At 34.9% G+C, this 24625-nt stretch overlaps 1 protein-coding gene across 2 annotated transcripts in view; it reads left to right on the top strand.

Moving 5' to 3' along the window:
• Positions 1-23575, top strand: part of LOC138328421 (dachshund homolog 1-like) — a 94836-nt gene extending 71261 nt beyond the window's left edge. For both annotated transcript variants that reach the window (XM_069275222.1, XM_069275223.1), the window contains exons 6-10: positions 1568-1783; positions 17393-17476; positions 17731-17886; positions 18720-18794; positions 19553-23575. In XM_069275222.1, the coding sequence (XP_069131323.1) occupies positions 1568-1783; positions 17393-17476; positions 17731-17886; positions 18720-18794; positions 19553-19656 (635 nt within the window). In that variant the 3' untranslated portion in view covers positions 19657-23575. The remainder of the gene's footprint in view (positions 1-1567; positions 1784-17392; positions 17477-17730; positions 17887-18719; positions 18795-19552) is intronic.
• The last annotated feature ends 1050 nt before the right edge of the window (positions 23576-24625 follow it).

Here is a 24625-nt window from a genome sequence, read left to right on the forward strand (position 1 = left end):
AGCGCGTCAATCCTTCCCATTCTTTTCTTTTGTAAGAAATATAAAAATTTAATGATATGGGCTGTTCTGGGTTGAGATTTTATAGCAGTTTCCTGTGACTTAGCCTTTCCTTTGGGCCGGAAGGTCATTTGGTAGGCCATCTTAATTGACAGAAATAATTGTAAAACATCTGTATGGTATGTATCATATTGTCAATAGACCAGATGTATGGAGCGGCCTGGCCCACCTGATACTGGGCCCAGCATTCCCCTACTGAGGACAGCTGGAACTAAAATGCTTCATCTCCGAACTGACAATTTGGTGCCAAGAAAATGCCAAATAACACAACATTATACAAGTTTCTTTATATGTGTGATTTTTGTCAAGGCAACATGTAGGCAAATGCCTTTTTTTTTTTTCGGTAAATTTTAACTGTGCAACAAGCAATTCATCCTTACCTGAAAGAGACATCAACTCAACAACACATTGGATACAATATAAAAACCTATAGAAATACATACCGTATACAATTTTTATTCAGTTTTGCTAGATTTATAGATTGTGTAGATTTTGTACATATTACAATAACTTTTCACGGTGCAATAAAACAGTAATTCTGAGGATGCACAGTGAAATTATTACAGATTACTGATGTAGCAACTCTTCTGAAAACAACTTTTACAGTTTAATATCATTATCATAGTCTACACTCAGTCTGTCAAAATACATAGGTTTGAAAATATCCCAACCACCTTGGAGTTTGTGGTAGTTTTAGAGCTAGGAGGATTGCGAACATCAGCAGCATGTTTAAAAGTTGAATGGGTGATTTAATTTAGGTTGAAGGTGAAGTGTCCAAAGTTATCATTAGACTGATAAGTTATAGATTTTGTCAATAAATGAGTCAAGTTCATTACATTAGAAAGATTTGCCAGGGTGTGTGTCAGTAGGGGTTTACTATAGGTGGTAGGGAGTGTCAGAGATGAAAGTTTTCAGTTTTATGTCTCGTGCTTTAGCATTATTTACATCCTCTTTAAAGATAAATACCCGTTTATTTCAATGTCAAGTTCGGAAGCATATCTCAAATTTACTGCACAGATCTAGGATAAAAACCTATTCACATTAAAATATCTGAATGGAAGCTGTGAGACTGGCCATGTTTTATTTAAATGTTATCACTCCATGCATTACATTTGATGGCTTTTGAGTATTTTTCATAAAAAGTATGAAATGATATTTATTTCTGGCTTAACTACCAATTATAACTCTAAATTAAAATTAAGATAATTTTGATTTGAAAGTCAGCATGGAGAGAAATTAACAAGATAGCTGTGGAGAACTTCAAAGATTTGAGAGGAGTCGTACGGATTACCAATCTACAGAAAATGTTTAAACTAAGCCTTAATTATTACAGATGCTCTATTTTTTTCAGTTAAGAATTTCAAGAAACAGATTAAAATAGAAGCATACCTTCCTGAATGGTTATTATTCCATATTCAAAGGGTGCTCAGATAATTACTTTAGTAAAAAAAAATTGAAATAAAAATAATAAGTAAGGAGAGAATTTAAGAGTCTTGCTTTCTGCCTACAGATTTGGACGACAGCATGGAGCCGAGTGAATCTGGTAACAACAGTGACATTGGAGAGAAGCATAGCGCCCCTCCTGCCCCCTTCCCTACCGAACTTCTGAATGGGGAGACGCCCTCCATCTCCTCTATAGAAACACTGCTCCTAAACATCCAAGGACTTCTGAAGGTCGCAGCAGAAAACGCACGACATCATGAAAGGCAGCTTAGCTATGAAAAAGGTATTAAATAATTGTAATATGATAGGGAATAATTGTTTCCTACAGTCAAACATTGCCACAATAAAATTTTCAATATTTCAGGTATTTATGTGAGTTTAAATAATTTTTCAAATTTTGACATCATACTTAAGTGTCACTTGATAGTCGTATAATTTGTTATACATATGATTTGTAAAAAATATAGAAAATGTCTGTTTGAAGAAGTCTGGTTTAACAACGGAATACTCAGCTTTCTCAGATTTGTGTAAATTAAATTCAAAATTAAAAAAAAAAAAAGTAAAAAAAAAAAAAACCAAGTACATATATTTTTTTAAGTTTTTATTTAAATTCTTTGATACCCTGTAACTAGAAAGAGCAATGTGTCTGCCAGATGACTTTAATTAAGCCATTGTTTATTAATTAATCATCAGATATACCAATATTTCTGTTCGGCTATCAAGTTTTTTACTCAGTATTGAAATTTTTCTTATTCTCTTGTTAATTAAGCTAAGTCAAATAACCTTTTCTTGTAATGCATTTTGAGTTACAATGCCAGTGGCATGCCTCAGCCAGTTTCAATATCATTCTACTAAGGACACATACTAATGTCAAATAACTGTACAAATACTACAAAAACAAGTGTGATTTTAATTAAATTTGTAAAACTGATGAAAACTTGAGGCAGAAGAAAACCAGAAGCTAGAAATGTGCAGATGCCAGTGGTGAATCGGTGAAATCTGGCTCCAAATGAAATATACCAACCTCAAATACAACCAGTTAAAAGAGGACAGGAAAATATGATCTTTGGAATAATCCCATTGTAATAACAGATTGGACTTGTACAATTTCTTATCAAGTACAAAGTCTGCTTAAGGCTACCATCTCTGAGGGACAGAATGTGATAATGTGTTTGTATTTGGTCACTCCCAGACTTTTGTAAGCATGCATGATTGCTCAGTATATTGGTTCATTTCTTCCCTTTATCAGGGGAAATATCTGTAATCACGGAACCAGAGTGACTTTTACCTGAGAGGTAGATTTTACAGTCCTATCAAACCACAACAAGCCCTATGATAGCAATTAACAGCCAATTTTAAAACTATCATTTTCTGTCGTTTTAAATTAGTTTCGTCAAAAAGGTTACAACAAAATTAATTCTGTGTGGATCAGTTTAATTTTTCTCTGGAATCAATGCATGCATAAAGCCCATTGTGAACTTTTCTTGGAACAGGTGTTGAAAGACTTGTTTCAATCATGTCTTGGCACATTGACCGCAGATAGTTTTAATTAGTACAGAGTTATTTAAACATCTAAAGGGAAAATGTATTTTTGAAGCTTTTATTGATGAAAATCACCAGGCACACATACATATTTCCTACAGCAAATTCCATTTTTACAACTTGGAGCTGGATTTCATTCATGCCACTTCACACATTTACTACATGGGAATCCAAATTTTTTTATGAATGGAACATGTTTTTGAAGTGAGCCATGCCTACAGCCCCTGGGAGTGGTATATAGTGACATGTATATATCATTGAGCACTTGATGATAAACCTTATCACAGGGGGATAAAGTAGCGCCCCCTACAGCAGGGGCTGCACTTGCATTTCAAACAGGACAGTATCCCTGGCTGACCCTAAAATCTGTTATCAACGCCTGTGTCATAAAATGCATTGAAACAAGATCAGCACTATTTCTTCCCTATGATCCAGAGGTCATTAGTGCAATAACTCCGATTGGGGACCACGGCTGATTGAATCTGTACTCGCTCACCCGCCTATCGTTTTCATTCATCCAAATTAGGCGACTTTTGTTCAAAAACATTTTCAGGTATTATCCCCGACTAGGATATCGCATTGGAATATGATTCAAGTTTCCAATATTCCATTCCCATGAAGAATTTTCGCTCTGGTGAAGACAGGATATAATACCAGTATAAATTGTAGACAAATGTTGAATGGCGATCATTAAATGTGGTAGTGGCCCTGTTATTTAAAGCTCCGTAACTCACCATTAACATTTGTCATGGAACACGATCTAAGAAATCAGAGCTAAGTGAAGATTAAATGAATGCAAATTGATATTTCTTGCTTTTTCTACCTGTGTGACTCGGGTTCTCTTTAAATACAATTATCTGTGGTGTTAGCATCTCATATAAAATGTGGATATTGATCTCCGTAATGGCCAGAAATGGTACAGATATAGACTTAGAAAGCTGTCATCAAAAGATTGAAGCTAGCCGTAATGACAACAGTTTTAAAATCTCACATCCCTGATGCGTTAACCAACACACTGCTATAAGCAGATGATGTCATTACGGAGTTAAAAGATAAAATGTTATTTTCCTCATTTCGTTCCATAGAAAAATCAATATAGATATTGATATTAGATGAGGAGACGTAATCTAGCCGTAAAATATTGAGTTGACAGTATTACACATGTAAATGTGCCTTTCTCTCTGAATACATTGATGTGATGTTAAAGCTGAAATAAATCTTCAAATGTACTCTAATTGCTTACCATTTTAGCCATAGTATCATAATCATTATTGTATATACCTGTGAAAGTGTGGTATACAAAGCTATGAATGCCATCTGTTTATTGTGTGTAATTAAAGGGGAGACAAATCCAGCTGTACACCTGTGTCAGTCACTGTAGCTTATAAATTATCCTTGTGTGTGTATCATTTACTATCCGAACCCTGATGAAATCAAACATCTCTTTAGATGGCTCACATTTCAGTATTGTGTCCTGAAGAAAGAATGAGAAAGTTCTGTCATAAAACTACTTGTGACAACAGATATAATAATAGGGATGTTAAACTCCTACCCAAAGTAATCTATATATATATATTTTATATATTTAACCTATAGAACCCCACCCAGGCACCTTCTCTAACCAGATTAAGAGTGTTCTTATGACTATTAAAATTGTTCACGGTATGAAGGCAATCTCAACCCTTAGATTCTTAAGATTCTTAAGTTATCTTGCCCTCACCAGAGGACTGTCCAGGTTAAGAGAATTATTCATCTCCTCCAGCTAACAGTGGCAATAAATGTCTGACAACCCCTTCTATCCAACCAGACCATATATGGTCTAATATTCCACCCCGACTGTCCCTTCAATTCTCCCTTATGTCTGTGTCCGGACTAGCACCCTCGGGTATGACCCTGGACCAGAATCTCACTTACACCTCTCTGACCAGGCTCTGACCAGGCTCCATCCGGACTAGCATCCTGGGATGTGACCCTGGACCAGAATCTCACTTACACCTCTCTGACTAGGCTCCAGCTAAAATGACGATACAAGTAAATGCGCTATGTTTTTGAAATTTTTTGCAAAAACTATAAATGAAATATTTACTCATAAATTGCGTATATATTACATCAGCAATCAGAAATGTGGAGTAGAACTTGTTTTTATCCATCTGAAATTCTAATGGTAATAGCCAATTGACACATGAACAATGTCTTAAAACAAGCTCCAACTGAATTCCTGTGGAATGTTGGAGCCTCTCAGTACCATAAACTACATGTGAGCACCAACAATCACCTAACTATTTCTTCGTTACAGGTAACAGATCAACTATGAAATTTTACATTTAATCTGTGTGCATCTATGTCAAAAACAGATCCATTTGTTGAGTCCAAGTCAATAGCTAATTTTTTTAGGCGTTGCACAGTATTCGTTGGAATACTAGTATACCATATTTAAACATGTTTTCTTGAAACAATGATTCACTGAGCTGTATGTAATCGCTTGATTCTGATCAATCTATCCATGGTATTGCTGCAAACTGCGTTCCAATCAATTTTGTGCTTCATGTCATTTAAAAAATATGCAGAGCAGTAAAACTTTATTCATAGCTAATTACAAAATTTCTACTGTTTCACAGGAATTAAATAAAAACAAGAACACAATTGGTAAATAATAGTTGTGGTAGTCAGGGTGCCACAGCGAGACTTAAGCATGAAGAGATTATGTTGCTGTTATAAGTGGTGAGAGTTTTTGATGGTGGGGACTTCCTTGTGGTAGAGTCTAAACCCCCCTCACTCTACACCATTCCCAGGGGAAGGAGGAAAAGTTGGGGTAGAAATTGCTATAAATAATATTTTTTAGAACCCCAAAGTCATCAGACCTACCTCACGTAATAAATTACCATCTTTAAGAAATTGTACATCTGAGATAAGGTTTGATTAACTTCACCTGTCTTCAGGAAATACACAGGTACAGATGTATATCAATATCTGTGTGCCGTTATAACCTGATGTGGGATTAATGTTCCCTCGGAGATATTCACAAAGATAATTGATTTTTACATGTGTTGGTATTTTATGAGTTGTAAAGAGAATAAATTCTGACATACAAAGAAAACATTAATTTTTTTAACCTCAGCTCCAATGTGTCTTACATTATATATTTTACATTCTATTACATTGTTGTTTTTTATATAAAATTACTTACAGCATAATTGTATTCTTTCCATTATTATTTTGAGAAAAAAATAAATTGCATCATAAAATATGTTAAAGTCTTTCCCATTAGCTTTTAGGTTTTAATTTTATTTGTTGGAAAGAAAGGGATTCAAATGTAAATAGTGTATATAGAAGTAATGATTTATTCTTATGGTCATTTCATAACACATTTTCATTTTCTTTCATCAAATACTCTAAATTATATTGATTGTACATTTCTTTCTTCATAAATTGCCATTTAGATTTTATTACTGATATTCAACATATAATAATTATTATAAAAAATCTTTTTTGTTCAAAATATCTTTATAATGAAAGAAGCTCCACCGCCAAGAGAGCATAAATTATTCTTATCATTTGAACATTAATTGGTGATTAATTGTATATATATACATATGTTTAATTAACACAAATAATAATGAAAAATAATTTATTTTGCTTTTGGTGCATGTGCAATCAGTACTTCATTTCAAATAGGACATAGTGCTACCAAATTTTTTCGGGATTCAATTAATTATTTTTGATATTTTCATCTTCAAGTAAAATTAAAAGCTCAAATTTTTCAACAGTAGTAGTAATGGTGTGAAGTAAGTAACTTTTGTAAATGAAGAAAAATACCAAATCGCCTGTTCCTGTTTTTGATAGAGAAAAAATACCATTTGTCAGTGGTGGAGCATCTTTAATTTTTTGCTAAAAAATACATTTTCCTGAATTAATGAAAGTATAATGGTTAAGAATACAGGTGATTAACTTATTTGTAACCTTGGTTTGTGTTGAAAGTGAATAGAATTTTTTTGATAAATATGTCTAACCCAATCAAACTGATAAAAAAAAGCTGTAGCTATAGACCAATGATAAGTTGAGAGACATTAGACCTGGTGGTACTTTGTAGTTAAGACTGCTATAATCGGATACACCCCTGATTGGGATCAGCCCAGAAATTTTGGGTGAAAATGGCCAATTATCAAACAGGTCCCAAAACAAATGTTAGATACAAGATGAAAACTCTGTCAAGTCAGGATTTCACTCGGACTAGTTTACTAATACACGGAGAATAAAGACCAATATTACACATTAAAAATTTAAAAAAAAATAAAAAATAAGATATGGAAAAATTGTAGAGGAGGAAACAACAGACGTCTGATTAGAATGGAGGTAGTGAAGGAGGCTGATCGTGACGATAGGACCAGCAATACAACACGTATATATGGGGGCTAGAAGGCTTTCATTTGGTGATTCTTGTATCAATTTTACAGATTCTGTACCACTAAGTCTTTATAATAATATCACACAAGTCTGTAGATAAATTTTATTCTTTCTACAAAGACTGTTACCGGGGAAACAGTCAGTTGGCCTGGGTTTACTTTCTGTAAAGGATTTTAGTTGGATAAGATATTTGTATGGATCAAGAGAAATTCTTGGAAGATAATCCGAACATTCTTGATTGAAATACTTTTAAAGAATTCTTTTATTTGATATTTGTGTAGGAATCTTTCTCCAGCAGACACGATGGATTGGCCTTATCATTATGGGGAATAAGGCATCAAAGTTTTATGTTTCTTGATGAAAGTTTTTTTTAATCATGTGTTGTTGCGAAGATGAAAACCAAAAATATCCTTTTCAAATGCAAAGCAAGATTGTAGATGGCTGAGTTGGTGTTACTGGCGATGGTGATGATTGTAGAATATTCCCCATAACATCTTCTGTAGATAAAATGTATAAATCTCAAGGGTCACGTTAACATGAATTGCCTCATAAACATATTACATTCATCACTGGAATGTATCCGTAATATTGTCTATGTTTCTGTTGAACTCTGTCTACATTTTTACAGGTCTCCATAAACACATTCTTTGAATTGAAATTTTTGTAAATAAGAGAAAAAGGCACTGAGAAAAATATTGACATTCAAAGAAAGACAAACAATTTGCATAAAGTCACAGGAGAGAGCCTTTAAAAAATTTAATTGTATGATTGTCTCTCCAAACCTACAGGTAAAGCCAGATGATCAAGCTTGTAATTTTGTGTGGCGACTTCAGGAGTGGTCATGGAAGCTTGTCTGCTTACTATACAAGGAAATGATTCAAGTGTGCTGTACACATTTCCAGAATTCCACCTAGACCTCTAAGGTTCATTAAATTTCCACTGTGTTAGGTAGTGGCTGTGAATAGGAGAGTATTATTAACTTACCTGTAATCTGTTTACCTGTACAGGTATAAGGTTACGCCTTACTTCATGCATCACCGTTGTGCCGTCATTCTACCCCTCCCTGTTAAGTCTAGAGCTTTTGTCAATGAAACTTTGGCAAATAAATTAGAGATTGGTCATGTAAGAGTTAACTCCCCCTATCTATGGGTGAATAATTTGACGATTGTTATACAAGAAGGATAGAATTCATTTTAGAATTATACTTCCATGTAAATAGATCATACAATATCAATTCGACAAATCACAAATTGTTTTATACAAATTGAATGTTTTAATTGCGTTCAATGGTTGGAGTTATTAGATATTTCTATGTTAATTAACACCTGTATATTAAATTATAGTCCAACCGTTGACCCAGTGAACAATCTGTGGATTTATCTCCCTTTGGAACCCCTGACTATGGATATGATACGTTGATATGTAGCCTAGCCTTACAGTGGCCATGTCTAAAACACATTTCCTCAAATGTGGAGCCAACAAACCAATATGCAGGTGCATGGTATACATGTAGCACTACAACACCTCAGATATCAATCAGTTGGGATTGGGAAAGTTTAGAGTTATCTCCCCTTGAGAGAATCAGTAGGAGTCGACTACAGGTGCATGTATTAAAGGGGACAGCTATTGATTAGAGGGAGCCGTCAGCAGCTGTAGCTACCCATTAACACTTGTGCCTATCTCCAGGCCAGCGTTTAAACAATCACCGCTGGAAATTGTTATACATTTATGATAGATTTTCGTGTCTAAATTGCACAACCCTGGTCCATTAACATTTGAATAAATACAGAAAACTATATAAACAATAATGTACTTTAAATGGGGAATTTTCTGGAATGATAAAATATTTTCTGCCGGTGCAGTATCAGCGTTATTGCAATGAAAACCACATGAAGTCCATAATGCCCAGAATGAAATGGAATCCTGATTGTGTGATAAATAAAATGTACCCCTCCCTATGGCAATTGTAATAATATAATATCAGCTGTAATGCAGACCACATTCAAAATGACATTAGACATATTAATGCCATCATCACATCAGATTTAGGTCGGGATAGCAACACTACCAATAGCTGACCTCTATTACCAAAGTAAATGAAAATGACAAAGTGAAACAGATTTACTGCTACCTCAATGCAATAATATTGTCCGCTCATTTCATTCGCTATAATGAAAATCATTTTCTGAATTCTCCAAGGATTGCTACAAATACATTTCCTAATAGGTTTTACCATTGTCACATTGGACCCGAGCTCTAACTGGGCTACTTAGCCATGTACAGCAGCGGAGATAAAGAAAATAAATATTTTCTAGAGCGAAATTGATTTGGTACGCCAGGAAATGAACATCCTCAGAGGACAATACAGCCATAAACAGATATGAAATATCAGAAACGAATCCGTTTTTATTAAAATGAAAATATTTTGCAGGTCATCATGTTATTTACTTTAATGGAAAATGGAAATGAACAAAGAAATAAAGGTATTAATTCCCTTAATCCCATGTCTGGAGACTTCTCGAGGCAGTGTAGGACTAGATTAATAAGTCCCAGCCGGGAGGGAGGGAGGGAGACTGTCTGGGTAGATAGCGTAGACTAGCAGGTACACCATCCTAGATAATGACAGAAGCTGTTTATTAAAGATTATTACCTCATCTCGTAGATGAAACACAAAATAATCTCAAATACATTACATTTTCTATGTTTACTGGCAAACCTAAATGATATTTGATAACATGGAAAGCTAAAAATTGTGTTATTGGTTGAATGAAAAAGTGGAAATTGGAAATAAGCATTGCTATATGATAGATTAAAGAGAGGTACAAAGATAGTGTATAATATCGTGTTTCTTGGCTGGCAGATAACAACTTATTATCTATCATTGAAAATAACAAAAATAATGACACCGTTTTGTATCTTGATAATATTTTGGGATATGAGATATGTTTTGAGATCAACCTAACTGCTTACAAACATCATTCTATGAAAACTCTTATTTCCAGTTTGTTTTACTGTATAACATGGTATAGAAACTAATATACCACAAATATTAAAACAAGAAAAATTTATATGTTATTGTGATTATCACACAGCCAGACCACAAATACAGTAGATATTTCTGATAGACTGCAGAGAGCTTGAGACTTTGATAAAAGGATATTATTCTTTGCAAAATACTTAAGAATAGTTATCTTTGTGAAATACTTTTAGATAAAAATTACATAAAAGATACTGGCTAGCAGTTTTTGGTCTGTGTGAAATCTTTGTATTTGAGCATTACCTTACTAAGTTTTAAATTTAAGCCTAATTTAGGGATATTCTGTACTTACAGTAATAATTTGACAGGTAAATGAATTTTAATTTACATTATAATAATATATCAATAAATCTAAAAGCTTTTTTAATGTATACCTTATTAGCTTAAGGGTTATTATTCATTGTTTAAACAATTCGCAATTTTGACATAATTAAAAAAAAAAAATTTAATTTTCACAGTATAGTTCTCACTTATACTGATGTTTTCACAGACTATTTCAATATTTTTAGTAATTTTAGAGAATATCCTCCCCAAAGAAAATATCCTCCCCACGAAAATGACTTAATTGCGGTAAAACATTTTTTTATTTGTCATTGTACTACATCATAGATATTTGGGGTAATAATTAAATCATTACATTGAATTTAAATATCTTGCTAATCAATTATCCTGTATTTAATTTGATTTAATTAATTTTGGTAATTAATGCTAAATAATTTATCTTATATCTATATTAAGTATAAAATATGTTTAATTACAAGCCTTACAAACTTTGTGTACATGATATAAAATCACAATACGACAATTACCAGAAATGTTTCACTCTTGAGCCTTAATGTAATTAGGTAATTCAACCAGCCTTTCACCTGACACTATGGAGTAGGTAATTCAACCAGCCTTTTCACCCGACGCTATGGAGTAGGTATTTCAACCAGCCTTTCACCCGACACTATGGAGTAGGTATTTCAACCAGCCTTTTATCCATCAGTTTAGAGGAATCAACCATTTTCTATGATGAAGCTCAGATCCAGGTGTTAATGTTAGTGATCTGGACGTGTCACGATAGAAGTTATGATTCCTCCCAATATTAGAGGATGCCTCCCTGAAGTAAGATTATGCTGTCCACCTGTGGAAATAGACAATATCAAAATTAATTAATTATTTGAAGTGAATCCTCTCCAGAGTTGTCTGTCCTTAGCTATAGGACAATGAAATCAGGATTAATGATACCGTGCCAAGGGAACCCATTAGCAATAAATTTCCAAGCTCTTAACAAAAAATCCTCTTTACTGCCAACAAAACAGTTCTTATATCTCTTCTTGATGCATCTATCATTGTTTTCAAAAGCTAAAATTAATTTTATTATTCCTACAACTTGCAGCACAAAGAGATCTTGTTGTTTAAGTTGATATTTACTTCTCAAACAGATTATTCTCTAATTGGTGACAGTAATTGGATAGTCAGTATTAGAGCATAAAAACTCCACTGAGTTGTACAGGGGATCGATAGTGCTATAGCACTGCCAGTTCTCGCAATGTAAACACTACAGATGTCCGATTAGCGGAATTATTACCGTAATCACTACCAGGGAATCAGTGTCAATATCGCATAGTATTGTGGGGACGACAACATTAATAGCATGGCATCTAAATATAACCTGTCGTAAATTATCATCTAGATGTTATTCAATGAATGGGTACACTTTCTTGTTTTCCGGATTTAGTTTCGGTGACTTGATTTCACTATAAAGTTCGTACCTGAACACCCACCGGCTAGAAACGATAGTCAGTCACTCGCAGAATTTCAGTAAACAAATTGAAAATGTCATGGGACGCCCACTAGGAACCTAATATAAAAACTTGTTTTGATAATTACAATTTTCTGCATGTGTGGAAACTGCGGTGGGGTGCAGCCAACCATATTAAACATTTCACTTAGATCTGGGTGGATGATTATGCTTCTAACGGGTATCCAGTTCCGTCTAAACTGGTTATTTATGGCTGTAGAAACAAATAGATATCTATACAGTGGTACATATACTAGTAAACAAACTTTCCCCAAGTACCGCCTCTAACAGTCTTCCCATAACCTTCTTACCAAGGACACTTCTACCAGTCTACCCATAACCTTTCCACCAAGGACACTTCTACCAGTCTACCCATAACCTTCCCACCAAGGAAACTTTACCAGTCTACCCATAACCTTCCCACCAAGGACACCTCTACCAGTCTACCCATTACCTTCCCACCAAGGACACCTCTACCAGTCTACCCATTACCTTCCCACCAAGGACACCTCTACCAGTCTACCCATAACCTTCCAACCAAGGACACCTCTACCATGCTATCCCTAACCTTCCCACCATGGACACCTCTACCAGTCTACCCATAACCTTCCCACCAAGGACACCTCTACCAGTCTACCCATAACCTTCCCACCAAGGACACTTCTACCAGTCTACCCATTACCTTCCCACCAAGGACACTTCTACCAGTCTACCCATTACCTTCCCACCAAGGACACTTCTACCAGTCTACCCATAACCTTCCCACCAAGGACACTTCTACCAGTCTACCCATAACCTTCCCACCAAGGACACTTCTACCAGTCTACCCATAACCTTCCCACCAAGGACACTTCTACCAGTCTACCCATAACCTTCCCACCAAGGACACTTCTACCAGTCTACCAACAGCCTGTCCTAGTAACTAAGGCTAAAGCAAACAGTCTACCCTAATCTTTAATTTCCCCAAGTAAATACTTTGAAACTTTCAAAAAAAGTGATGCTTTCCTACAAATTTTGTATTCACTTACTAAACACTTGTTGGACCAATATCTTGTTTCCCATTTGTACTATGTTGCAGATTACCCGCCAATTAAAAAACGTTCATTGTTGAAATTATGTAGCTACTTTAGCAGTATACCTGGACAAAAATGTCTGTCTAAATCTCTGATTCACAGTATCGAAGGCCAGAAAACTACATTATCTTGAATGAAATCTTTTTTTTTTAAGAATATATAGGATGCTATTGTGAGTACCGTGCACCATGCCACAAAACAATAGGTGTAGTAAGACGTTAATTATGATGGAGCCAAACAGGGCATTGACCATCAGATCAGTTGTATATACGGTGGTGACTAGGTGGCAATGTTTGCCCAATTATTGTCTCTGGTAGGAACCCAAACCTAGGGTTAATTTGAAATTCTATCTGCTTGTCATCTGATTATACAGAAGAGAAAAAAATCTTGTTGACATTCAAAAAAAGAGGAAAAACCTACTGCAGACGTTGGTTGATTTGCAATTGGAGTGCGGTTCTGTCCGCGACCGCCATCCCTGGCATAGATAATAGCTCCAGATACAGACAAAAGTATGGAGAAAAAGGAATTTGTCATAAAGAGTATTTAATTATTTGATTGATTACAGAGTGCCTGACAGACCTGATGGGTCAACGTCAGTGTGTAATGTATCATTTCCGTATCTTATGGAAGTGATTTGGTATATATATCACTTTTGTGACACATCCAGGAATATGGATATAAAAACCCAATGCCTGCTGTAGTGTTTTTTTGTAGACACTAATGCCCATATGATATCGTGTAATAATGGTCATGCTTCCAGTATCATGATAGATAGGTATTCACACACCTTATACAAATGTCTGCCTGCCCAGTCTCCTTATACTTTCATATTATGGTCTGCACTTCAGCCATTTTTTTTTTAAGGTATCTTATTTTTCACATTTTTCAAATTTTTTCTGGAGTACATTTTTCTTAATTTTATTTCTTGTTTGATCTTATTGACAGCAATATTTTGTATTTAAGATGTATGATATTAGTTCTTGATGAATAAAAAGATTAAGAAATGCTACAAAATTTCCAGAAAATGTTGGATGACCACCACAAGTTAAAAAAATAAAATGCCTTGTTAAAGTAGACTAAAACAGATCAATGTACCATCACCTTTCAGTCAGCAATGTCTGAGGAGGGCTAGCCTGACACACAAGTGTACCGAAACACTAAAACGATGAAGGAATCGGACACATTAAAGTGAACCTATTCTTAAATGATAGCCTTGCTACTGTTTACCGTCAAAATCCGTACAATTTGTAGACCACGAATTACTGTTCAAAGTCCTCTACAACATCACTTAATGCTGTCTGTGGGCTCCCTTTCAAGTAAAAAATGGAGAAAAAAATACCGGGTACCATCGTGTTCTTCCATTTAGAAATAATGATTAAATTTACGAGAATTGTCAGATTGACAGATTTTTAGATTTTTCCTCAAAGTGTCTGCGCGTTTTACAGTGGATACACCTTACTACATGGTACAAATAATGTGTTTTCTTAGCATACAGCTCTGAAAACTGAAACAATAAAACAAAATGGATTTCCAATATTAGAAACAAAATATGCTTAAATCAATTTATAAAAAAATAGGCATTTTCATCATTTTATTTAAAATTTAGCTGATGGAAACATATTGCGTGGATATCTGTAAATGTAAAGTTGGACACTCAGAGAGTACTATAGACTATTGTAAGACTAGTAAAATATTTTACCTGTTATCAATTCTGAAACATTTAGGAGGATAAATTGTGATAATTTAATTTGATGGGAGAAAAGCTATTGAAGTGTGTAAATTTGAATGTGATTAATGTACCTTTTAGGATATGGTTAGGATAAACGGCTACCGTTACGGATCACATGTGATACAATAGAATTTACAAAAGTATTGCTACACATGAATATTTGAAATTTAATAAAACTGTACCGTTACACATCAATAGAACATCAGTGAAGAGGAAACAACACAACTCTAATACAAAATGTCTAGTGGTCGTACACACAGCTGTTCACAGTTCAAATATTAATGCTCTGTCGATGACAACTATCTGTAATATCCTTGTATACGATAAAGCTAATTGTCTGTATCTCAACTAAACAACATTTTATAGCTGTTTTTATGATAGCATGCTTTCAGAAATTCAAATGAATAATATAAATGTTCATAAGTATTCTTTTTGAGTAATGATGGCATAAAGCTCTATAGAGTTTACTGGCGCCTGAGGGGAGATAATCACGGAATTATCGTGCTTATATCAGCTGCATCTAATACTCGTTTGTCTTCAAAATTAGATAGCGAAATTATTGTTCTAAATGTAGAGGAGAGAATGTTTAGTAATTTTTCCATTATTTATAACACGTGAGAGGAAGGCGGAGGATGACTTTGTAATTTACATAGATGTATATAGTGTAGACAGATACCACCTGAAGCCACCCAGGTAGAAATGACAAGTAATTGTTAGGTTTTGTAACCAGATTATCAGCTCGAGTCTGTACATCTATTAGCTAGTAGTGTGAAAACCTGGCTATCAAATGTTATATGGCAGTAAACATTGAACTAGAGCAAAAATCCACCTTGTTAGAAATCTATCAAGGTTTTCAGCAGAAATCTACCTTGTTAGAATCTGTCTGGGATTTTAGTAGAAATCTACCTTGTTAGAAATCTGTCTGGGTTTTCAGCAGCAATCTACCTTGTTAGAAATCTATCAAGGTTTTCAGCAGAAATCTACCTTGTTAGAAATCTATCTAGGTTTTCAGCAGAAATCTACCTTGTTAGAAATCTATCAAGGTTTTCAGCAGAAATCTACCTTGTTAGAAATCTATCTAGGTTTTCAGCAGAAATCTACCTTGTTAGAAATCTATCTAGGTTTTCAGCAGAAATCTACCTTGTTAGAAATCTATCTAGGTTTTCAGCAGAAATCTACCTTGTTAGAAATCTGTCTGGGTTTTCAGTAGAAATCTACCGTGTTAGAAATCTATGTAGGTTTTCAGCAGAAATCTATCGTGTTAGAAATCTATCTAAGTTTTCAGCAGAAATCTACCGTGTTAGAAATCTACTAGGTTTTCAGCAGAAATCTACTGTGTTAGAAATCTGTCTGGGTTTTCAGCAGAAATCTACCTTGTTAGAAATCAATCTAGGTTTTCAGCCGAAATCTACCTAGTTAGAAATCTATCTAGTTTTTCAGCCGAAATCTACCATGTTAGAAATCTGTCTGTGTTTTCAGCAGAAATCTAACTTGTTAGAAATCTGTCTAGGTTTTCAGCAGCAATCTACTGTGTTAGAAATCTGTCTAGGTTTTCAGCAGTAATCTACCTTGTTAGAAATCTGTCTGGGTTTTTAGCAGAAATTTACCTTGTTAGAAATCTGTCTGGGTTTTAAGCAGAAATTTACTTTGTTAGAAATCTGTCTAGGTTTTCAGCAGAAATCTACCTAGTTAGAAATCTATCTAGTTTTTCAGCTGAAATCTACCATGTTAGAAATCTGTCTGGGTTTTTAGCAGAAATTTACCTTGTTAGAAATCTGTCTGAGTTTTTAGCAAAAATCTACCGGGTTACAAATCTGTCTAGGTTTTCAGCAGAAATCTTTGAAACTGGATTTCAGTTATTTTCAGAAATCAAATTGTCCTTAATTCACAAAGGTTTGCTGACTGCAACTAAATGGTGCTATATATGTCTGTGTGTGTCCTCTGATCTAGGACTGACTTATGTCGGTAAAGGAAGGCGACATCGCACAACACTGAATGGTGAAGTGTAGGAATACTCAGAATTATATTTTCTACTAAGTATGAGAGAAAATGAATCAAGCATGGATCTGTCAAGTGGACAGGGATATCTCAACCCTCCTGAAACATTAACAAACCCAAAACCTTTCACTCAGGTTGAGATATCCTTGTCCACTTGACAGACCAATGTAAGGCTATGTTAATCTTTGATATTTAACACATTTTACTATGTATTTAATTCTCTGATTTGGTGTGATCTGATCTAATTGTAGGTTTTTGTAATATTTAGTATCCAAGTCATGGTCGCTAACAAGTTTGACAGTTATCTGCCCTTATTTTTACAGCCGAACTGAAGATGGAGCTGATCAGAGAGAAAGAAGTACGAGAGAGTCTGGAAAAGCAGCTGTCCGCTGAACAGAGGAGCAAAGGTATAGTTTAGTAGCTGATTTATAAGATACGGAGAATTCTATCTAATTTATCTTCAAAAGAATTTGTATTCAGCCATGATCCTGTGAAAATTATACTAGAAATGTTTGTATATATCAGATAATGTTCTAATGAACTTTGAGTAATCAAACTTTAAAAATTCAATCAAAGTCTGAATTAGTATAAAAGTCCTAATTGTTGCTGTGCTCCTTAAGAGAAGTTTATAAAGATCTAATTGTTGTTGTTTCTTATCTAGTTGCACTTCTGAAGAGAATTAAGAAAGAGAAAAAGATTCGAAGAAAACTTCAAGAGCAGCAGATGATGGATATGTCAATGGAACAGCAGATAAAGCCGTCACATAGTCCCAATACTGGCAGTGTTCCTAGTCCCGACTCGGTCAAAAACAACAATGGTAAGTACTGTGACCACTCTGTTACATTACATAGCCCCAATACTGGCAGTGTTCCCAGTCCCGACTCGGTCAAAAACAACAATGGTAAGTACTGTGACCACTCTGTTACATTACATAGCCCCAATACTGGCAGTGTTCCTAGTCCCGACTCGGTCAAAAACAACAATGGTAAGTCCTGTGACCACTCTGTTACATTACATAGCCCCAATACTGGCAGTGTTCCTAGTCCCGACTCGGTCAAAAACAACAATGGTAAGTCCTGTGACCACTCTGTTACATTACATAGCCCCAATACTGGCAGTGTCCCCAGTCCCGACTCGGTCAAAAACAACAATGGTAAGTCCTGTGACCACTCTGTTACATTACATAGCCCCAATACTGGCAGTGTTCCCAGTCCCGACTCGGTCAAAAACAACAATGGTAAGTCCTGTGACCACTCTGTTACATGTACATAGACCCCCAATACATACTGGCTGTGTTCCCAGTCCCGACTCGGTCAAAAACAACAATGGTAAGTCCTGTGACCACTCTGTTACATTACATAGCCCCAATACTGGCAGTTTCGTAGTCACAACTCGGGCAAAAACAACAATGGTAACAATGACTTTCCGCATGCTTTTTTAAACAGAATGTACATCTTTTCTCAATCAAGGACTCTTATCTTTAGTTCCCATCTTCCTCAAATCATCAATAGGCTTGAATTCGAAGACCATACTAATTAAAGTGTTAAACACTATAAGCTGAACACCTATATTTATCATTTGCCTTGTAGCTGAGTTGAGAAACTGACTTTGTATAATCAGAGATTTAACCTTGTGTCTTGTCTTCTTCAGAATCTGCCAGTGAGAAGGAGGCTGAGAAGGAAATGCCCAGTGAGGCTTTGGACAGAAGACTAAGCTGTAGCACAGGTCAGTAGAGGTCAAGGTCATAACCTGTTTTATTGGTTAGCTTTATGAACCATGGGTCAGTTGAGGTCAAGGTCATTACCCTTTATATTGGTAAGCTTTAGTAGCATGGGTCAGTAGAGGTCAAGGTCATCACCTGCTATATATGTTAGCTTTATGTAGCACGGGTCAGTAGAGGTCAAGGTCATTACCCTTTATATTGGTAAGCTTTATGTAGCACAGGTCAGTAGAGGTCAAGGTTATCACCTGTAATATCAGTTAGCTTCATTATCTGCAGTAAAGTAAGTTGATCTCAATTTTAATATTTAATCAAGGGATAAGTTTTATAAACACATCATTTTGTGGACTGCCACAAAAGGCGTTATACCATATAGCCGGATATATTGTTATGATGTTTTAGTGATTTCGCATGACATTGCTATGATAGCGTAAAATTTGATCTGGCAAATATTGAGATATGCTTGAATGATATATACCGTTAAATCCATATCGCAAAAATTTAAAAACACTTAAATTGGATTTTCTCATTTTTAGATCAAATCACAAAAATTTTAGTCCACCAAAATAAATGGCTTGCCTTATATGTACATTTTGGAAGGAAGCCAGAATCTTAGGAATGTACAAAACACACTTGTTTGTAAAACATATTTTAACAAATATATAATATAAAAGTTTCATTTTCCATTCTCTAGCTTAGTTCTAATTAGAACAATAGCTGTACCTATGAATAGTGATTTAATAAGCGCTGTTTGTTTGTACAGAATCCCAGGAGCGTGCCAGTCACCTGTTTGAGAACTACCTATCTCACAGCAGTAACAGTACCAATAGGTTTCCATACATACCCATGGTGAAGGACGTACAATAGAGACACCCTCACACAACAATGGAATATATGATCTCAGACGAATAAATGAGCGGGAAAATGTGAAGAAAGAATGAAATTAAATGTTGTAAAGAATTTGTTTTAAATTTTACTGTTCGTAAAACTTGACATTGAAACAGATTGAAGACTGTTTAGCTCCATTCTATATTCAGAGGGAGCGATTTGTTTGTTAAAGGCAATGTGCCATGTTAGCTGTCAGTATGACAAACAACCAATCAAAAAACAGGGAGTCCAACAGGGCAATATGATTGGATATTTAAACAATATTGATATAGCCAATCAGATTGAGAGAAATAGATATGTACAGATAAAACCAATCTGTTTGATCATTGTTCATTATGTATGATGTTTTAGCTACAATAAATCAAAGTGTCTATATGTTAAGTTAAATATATTTGATCTAGATTTTCTACTCAATGTTACAGTTCATTGATGCCTCCTTTGTTGTTATAAATGTACTCCTATGATCCCATACCAGTCGACTATCCAATATTTATGGGTGTATATATGTATATTTGATATTTTGTCACAAATGTATGTCGCTCCTTGTGCCATTTTGTATCATCAGAAATCCAGTAGAACTGACACAGTGATACCCTTCTGTTTACATGTAGATATCAGACACTACTAGTTGTTAACTATAATTATTATGAGCATTTAATTGTCAACAAGATAGAGAGTGACTGGACAGGATTGTAGATACATTGTATATCACAGTTCAAAGGTCACATTAAGTTTGACTAAGGTGGAGTTACTTGTGTTAATAATATGATCTTGTATCTAAGTGACCACATTGTGATATGTAGTATAGGCTATAGATGAACACATAATTTTCATTGTCCTGAGACACAAGTGTAGTCTTTAAATGTATTTTAAAGGCCCATTACCTTTCCGGAGCAAAATATAAAGGTTTCTCAAAAAACATTAATAACATCAGAAAATGCATACCGATGACCTAAAATAAGGTTACGACACCAAACATATGCAAGATTCCTGCGTAACATATGAAAACAGTGGAGAGTCAATTCGCTGTTTTGCCGTCTGGCGCAGTAATAGTCAACTATCGCGCGGTATTTAGGACGACGGCGGGAAACATAATACGACCCGTGTTATGAAAATAAACATTTTATTTATTTTAATCAATTCGTTCAGAAGGTAATGATAAATGTAGTATTAACGGTAAGTTAATAATTTTTAAGACTCTACAAAAATATCGATCTTGTTTTACATTCCCATTTTAAAAATTAAAAGCCGTTTCGGAAAGGCAGTGGGCCTTTAAGTCATAAATGAAATTCAACTACACAAATCATTTCCATATCGACTGGAATCGTGATTAACGTCTAGTTGTCTGGGAAATATATTTCAATATATATTATTGTACTATTAAATTACTTTTTTTTTTACATTGTTATGAATATTCATTTGCGTCAGTTTATAAATATTCATTTAACTAAATGTTGTCATGGAGAATTAAATATTCTAATATTGATTAAGACTTGTGTCGTCCATCGCTGACACATGTCAATGTCCATACCGACATATAGATCATTTACATTTCACTGGGTCTTTACTTCTATCTTCGGCAATAGTTCTTTTTTACTTTGAAAACAAACTTATACAGCAATATCTCTAAAGCACTTTTTTACTGATGTTTATCCACGTGTTTTTTGTAAATCTACAAACTTCAATTTATGTTTCCATGTACAGACTGTATTCTTAGATTTGTTGATAAATGTCACATACTTTATCATTATTAATTCAGTAATATGTATTTTTATTTTCCTTCCTGATGAAAAAGCTTTCCTATTCCTGACACATAAGTTTGGATGTCTATGTTACATGACAAAGCCATTGACTTTACAGCGACTCCCATTTCTGTCCCATTTTCTATGCTATATACACATTTTATGTATTTTTTGATGCAATTATTTTAGTGCAATAATGTAATATCCACTTTCATTGACTTTACAAGAATTTAGCCCTAGACCTGCAGAGACAGTAAGAATTTAGCCCTAGACCTGCAGGGACAGTAGGAATTTGGCCCTAGACCAAGGACAGTATGTTAAAGAGACCCGGGAGTCAGTTGTGCTTGATTACATTGTAGATTGAGAAACCCTGATAGGAGATATTATAATCCCCTCCCCTATACCGCCCGTCCCCTCCCCTACACTACCCGTCCCGTCCCTTCCCACCAGCCTGTCAACTTGCTGACATATGTCACCATAACTCCAGTGAGCCTGTAATGTTGTGCCATTGTCCCCTACCAGCTGATGCACGCACAGGCACATTTTATTTTTTACGTTGTCAATTTTGGTGGAGATCAGTTTCCACTGAGGGTTTTATATGAAAACATCTACAATATACAATCTGATAACTAATTTGAAAGTAGGTTTTAGATTATAATGAAATCATAGTCTTTTGTTCTTGCCAAGAAAGTCCTAGAAATTGGTGAAATACGTATGTACCATGCTTATTTTTTACCAATGAAATTAATGATTGCAACTGAAGTCTTGTCATATGTTGATTTTACCAAGTAAGTTAATCAAAGAGCTATAGGAAAACTATGTACTTATCCAAGAATTTACTGTTGAAAATGAGGTCTTTAAGTTAAGCAAGATCTCAGCTGTGTTTCTAGACATTGGCATGACATAAGTTCCAACATACTACATTCATTTTATCCCACTTCTAATCAAAACATAGTTATCATGAATGTGTATACCGTTTCCTATGGTAAAGCTGTTTTGAAGGGAAGACATTTTTATTTTGTTGTTGGCTTAAACAATGATAATTTTGGAACTATGATACTATAATATATCCCCACTGCATTTCTGAAATCCAACATAAGGTTAGAAACATGGAAATCCACCCATCATCATAACAGTGGATTGTTTTTGAAGGTTTTTTATGTACACCTGCAATCCCCATATTGTTTGTTCTAGCACACTACATATTTGTAGGATGCTGTGACCTATATTTTTGGTTCTCACGACCTATATATTTGAGGATCTTGGATACTGTGACCTAGATATTTTTCAGTCACAGACGCTGTGGCATACATATTTGTTGGTTTCATAACCTTGATATATATATATGTGTGTTCTTATGGTTTTAGACACTGACCTACAGTTTATGGGTTACTGTGACCTATGATTTATGGGTTACTGTGACCTATGATTTGTGGGTAACTGTGGCCTATGTTTATGGTTTACTATGACCTAGGTTTATGGGTTACTGTGACCTAGATTTATGGGTTACTGTGACCTAGGGTTATGGGTTACTGTGACCTAGGTTTATGGGTTACTGTGACCTAGGGTTATGGGTTACTGTGACCTATGTTTATGGTTTACTGTGACCTAGGGTTATGGGTTATTGTGACCTAGGTCTATGGGTTACTGTGACCTAGGGTTATGGGTTACTGTGACCTATGTTTATGGTTTACTGTGACCTAGGGTTATGGGTTACTGTGACCTAGGGTTATGGGTTACTGTGACCTATGTTTATGGTTTACTGTGACCTAGGGTTATGGGTTACTGTGACCTAGGTTTATGGGTTACTGTGACCTAGGTTTATGGGTTACTGTGACCTAAGATTTATGTGTTACTATGACCTATGATTTATGGGTTACTGTGACCTAGGTTAATGGGTTACTGTGACCTAGGTTAATGGGTTACTGTGACCTAGGTTTATGGGTTACTGTGACCTAGGTTTATGGGTTACTGTGACCTAGGTTAATGGGTTACTGTGACCTAGGTTTATAAGTAACAAGCCCTATTGTACTACTTAGTTGTAATAGATGTTGTTTTCAGTAGTCTGTACAGTCAGTGTAGATCTATTGTACAGATGGTACATTCCTTACTTGTGTCCATGAGCCAGTCAATTAAATATCCTTTGTAGAAACAAATTCTTGTCTTGTTATCATTTTGCTTCCATAAAGTACTCCATTTTCATGTCTGATTTCTGGTTAGAATTTGTGAAAAACAATTCTTCATAAAACATGGGCAGTAGCCGTTGGAGACCCATGGTTGATCAACATCCGTCGGAGACCCATGGTTGATTGTACTATACAACACATATCATATGTGGATCAGCTCAACCAAAAAATCTTATTAAAAAATTAACATCATCCTATAAGCAGAAACAATCAACAAATTCTTTCAAAGCAGACCTCTTCAGGTTTGGAGGGGAAGAGTGAAATGGCTGTATCCATGGAGAAATGTCGCATTGATTTTGGCAATAAACACATTGCTGACAACAAGTTTATCATATCAGAAACAAGTCCTTAATAAAATGATAATGTGGTACAAATATGATATAAAAACAATCCAAAACTGCATACGCACACCCATCACTGTAATGATCACAGACCAAATAAATCAAGTTGCTTAAATGTCTAACAAGTCTACACATAAACTACTGGATAATTAGGTGTTTGTATCCTATAGCAATAGATAAAGTAAACCATTGTATCCAGACAGACATGCGTTTGTTTACCATCTAGGTTCATTGTTAGGGTAAGTCAGGTATAATAGATATAGAATAGTATCCAAGCAAGGTTGTTATCATTGTTAGGTAACAAAGAAATGAACATCTATAAGACCTATCCTTTTGGTGGGTCTGGTACAATCAGAATTAACCACAAAGGAAATCTCGTACCACATGCTGCTACCATGTATCAATGCAAGATTGAGATTCGCTGGTTCATTATTTTGGCTAAAGAACAAATGATTTAGAAAAAGAATATTTGTAGAAGTACTATACTCAATAGAGATTTATGGTAAAGATAAAAACATGCTTACAAGATTGTTGATATAAGTAATTTAATTATGTTGTATGTACATTTAAACATTCTCGATATATTTTGAGTTTATGAATTCATAAACTAAAAACGGAAGAAGGTTCTTCATACACAAGACACAAAGCCTCTATGAAACCTGCAAAACTTTGAGAAAAA

The sequence above is a fragment of the Argopecten irradians genome, chromosome 7 (genome assembly GCF_041381155.1).
Source record: "Argopecten irradians isolate NY chromosome 7, Ai_NY, whole genome shotgun sequence".
In the NCBI taxonomy this organism is placed as follows: Eukaryota; Metazoa; Mollusca; class Bivalvia; order Pectinida; family Pectinidae; genus Argopecten; species Argopecten irradians.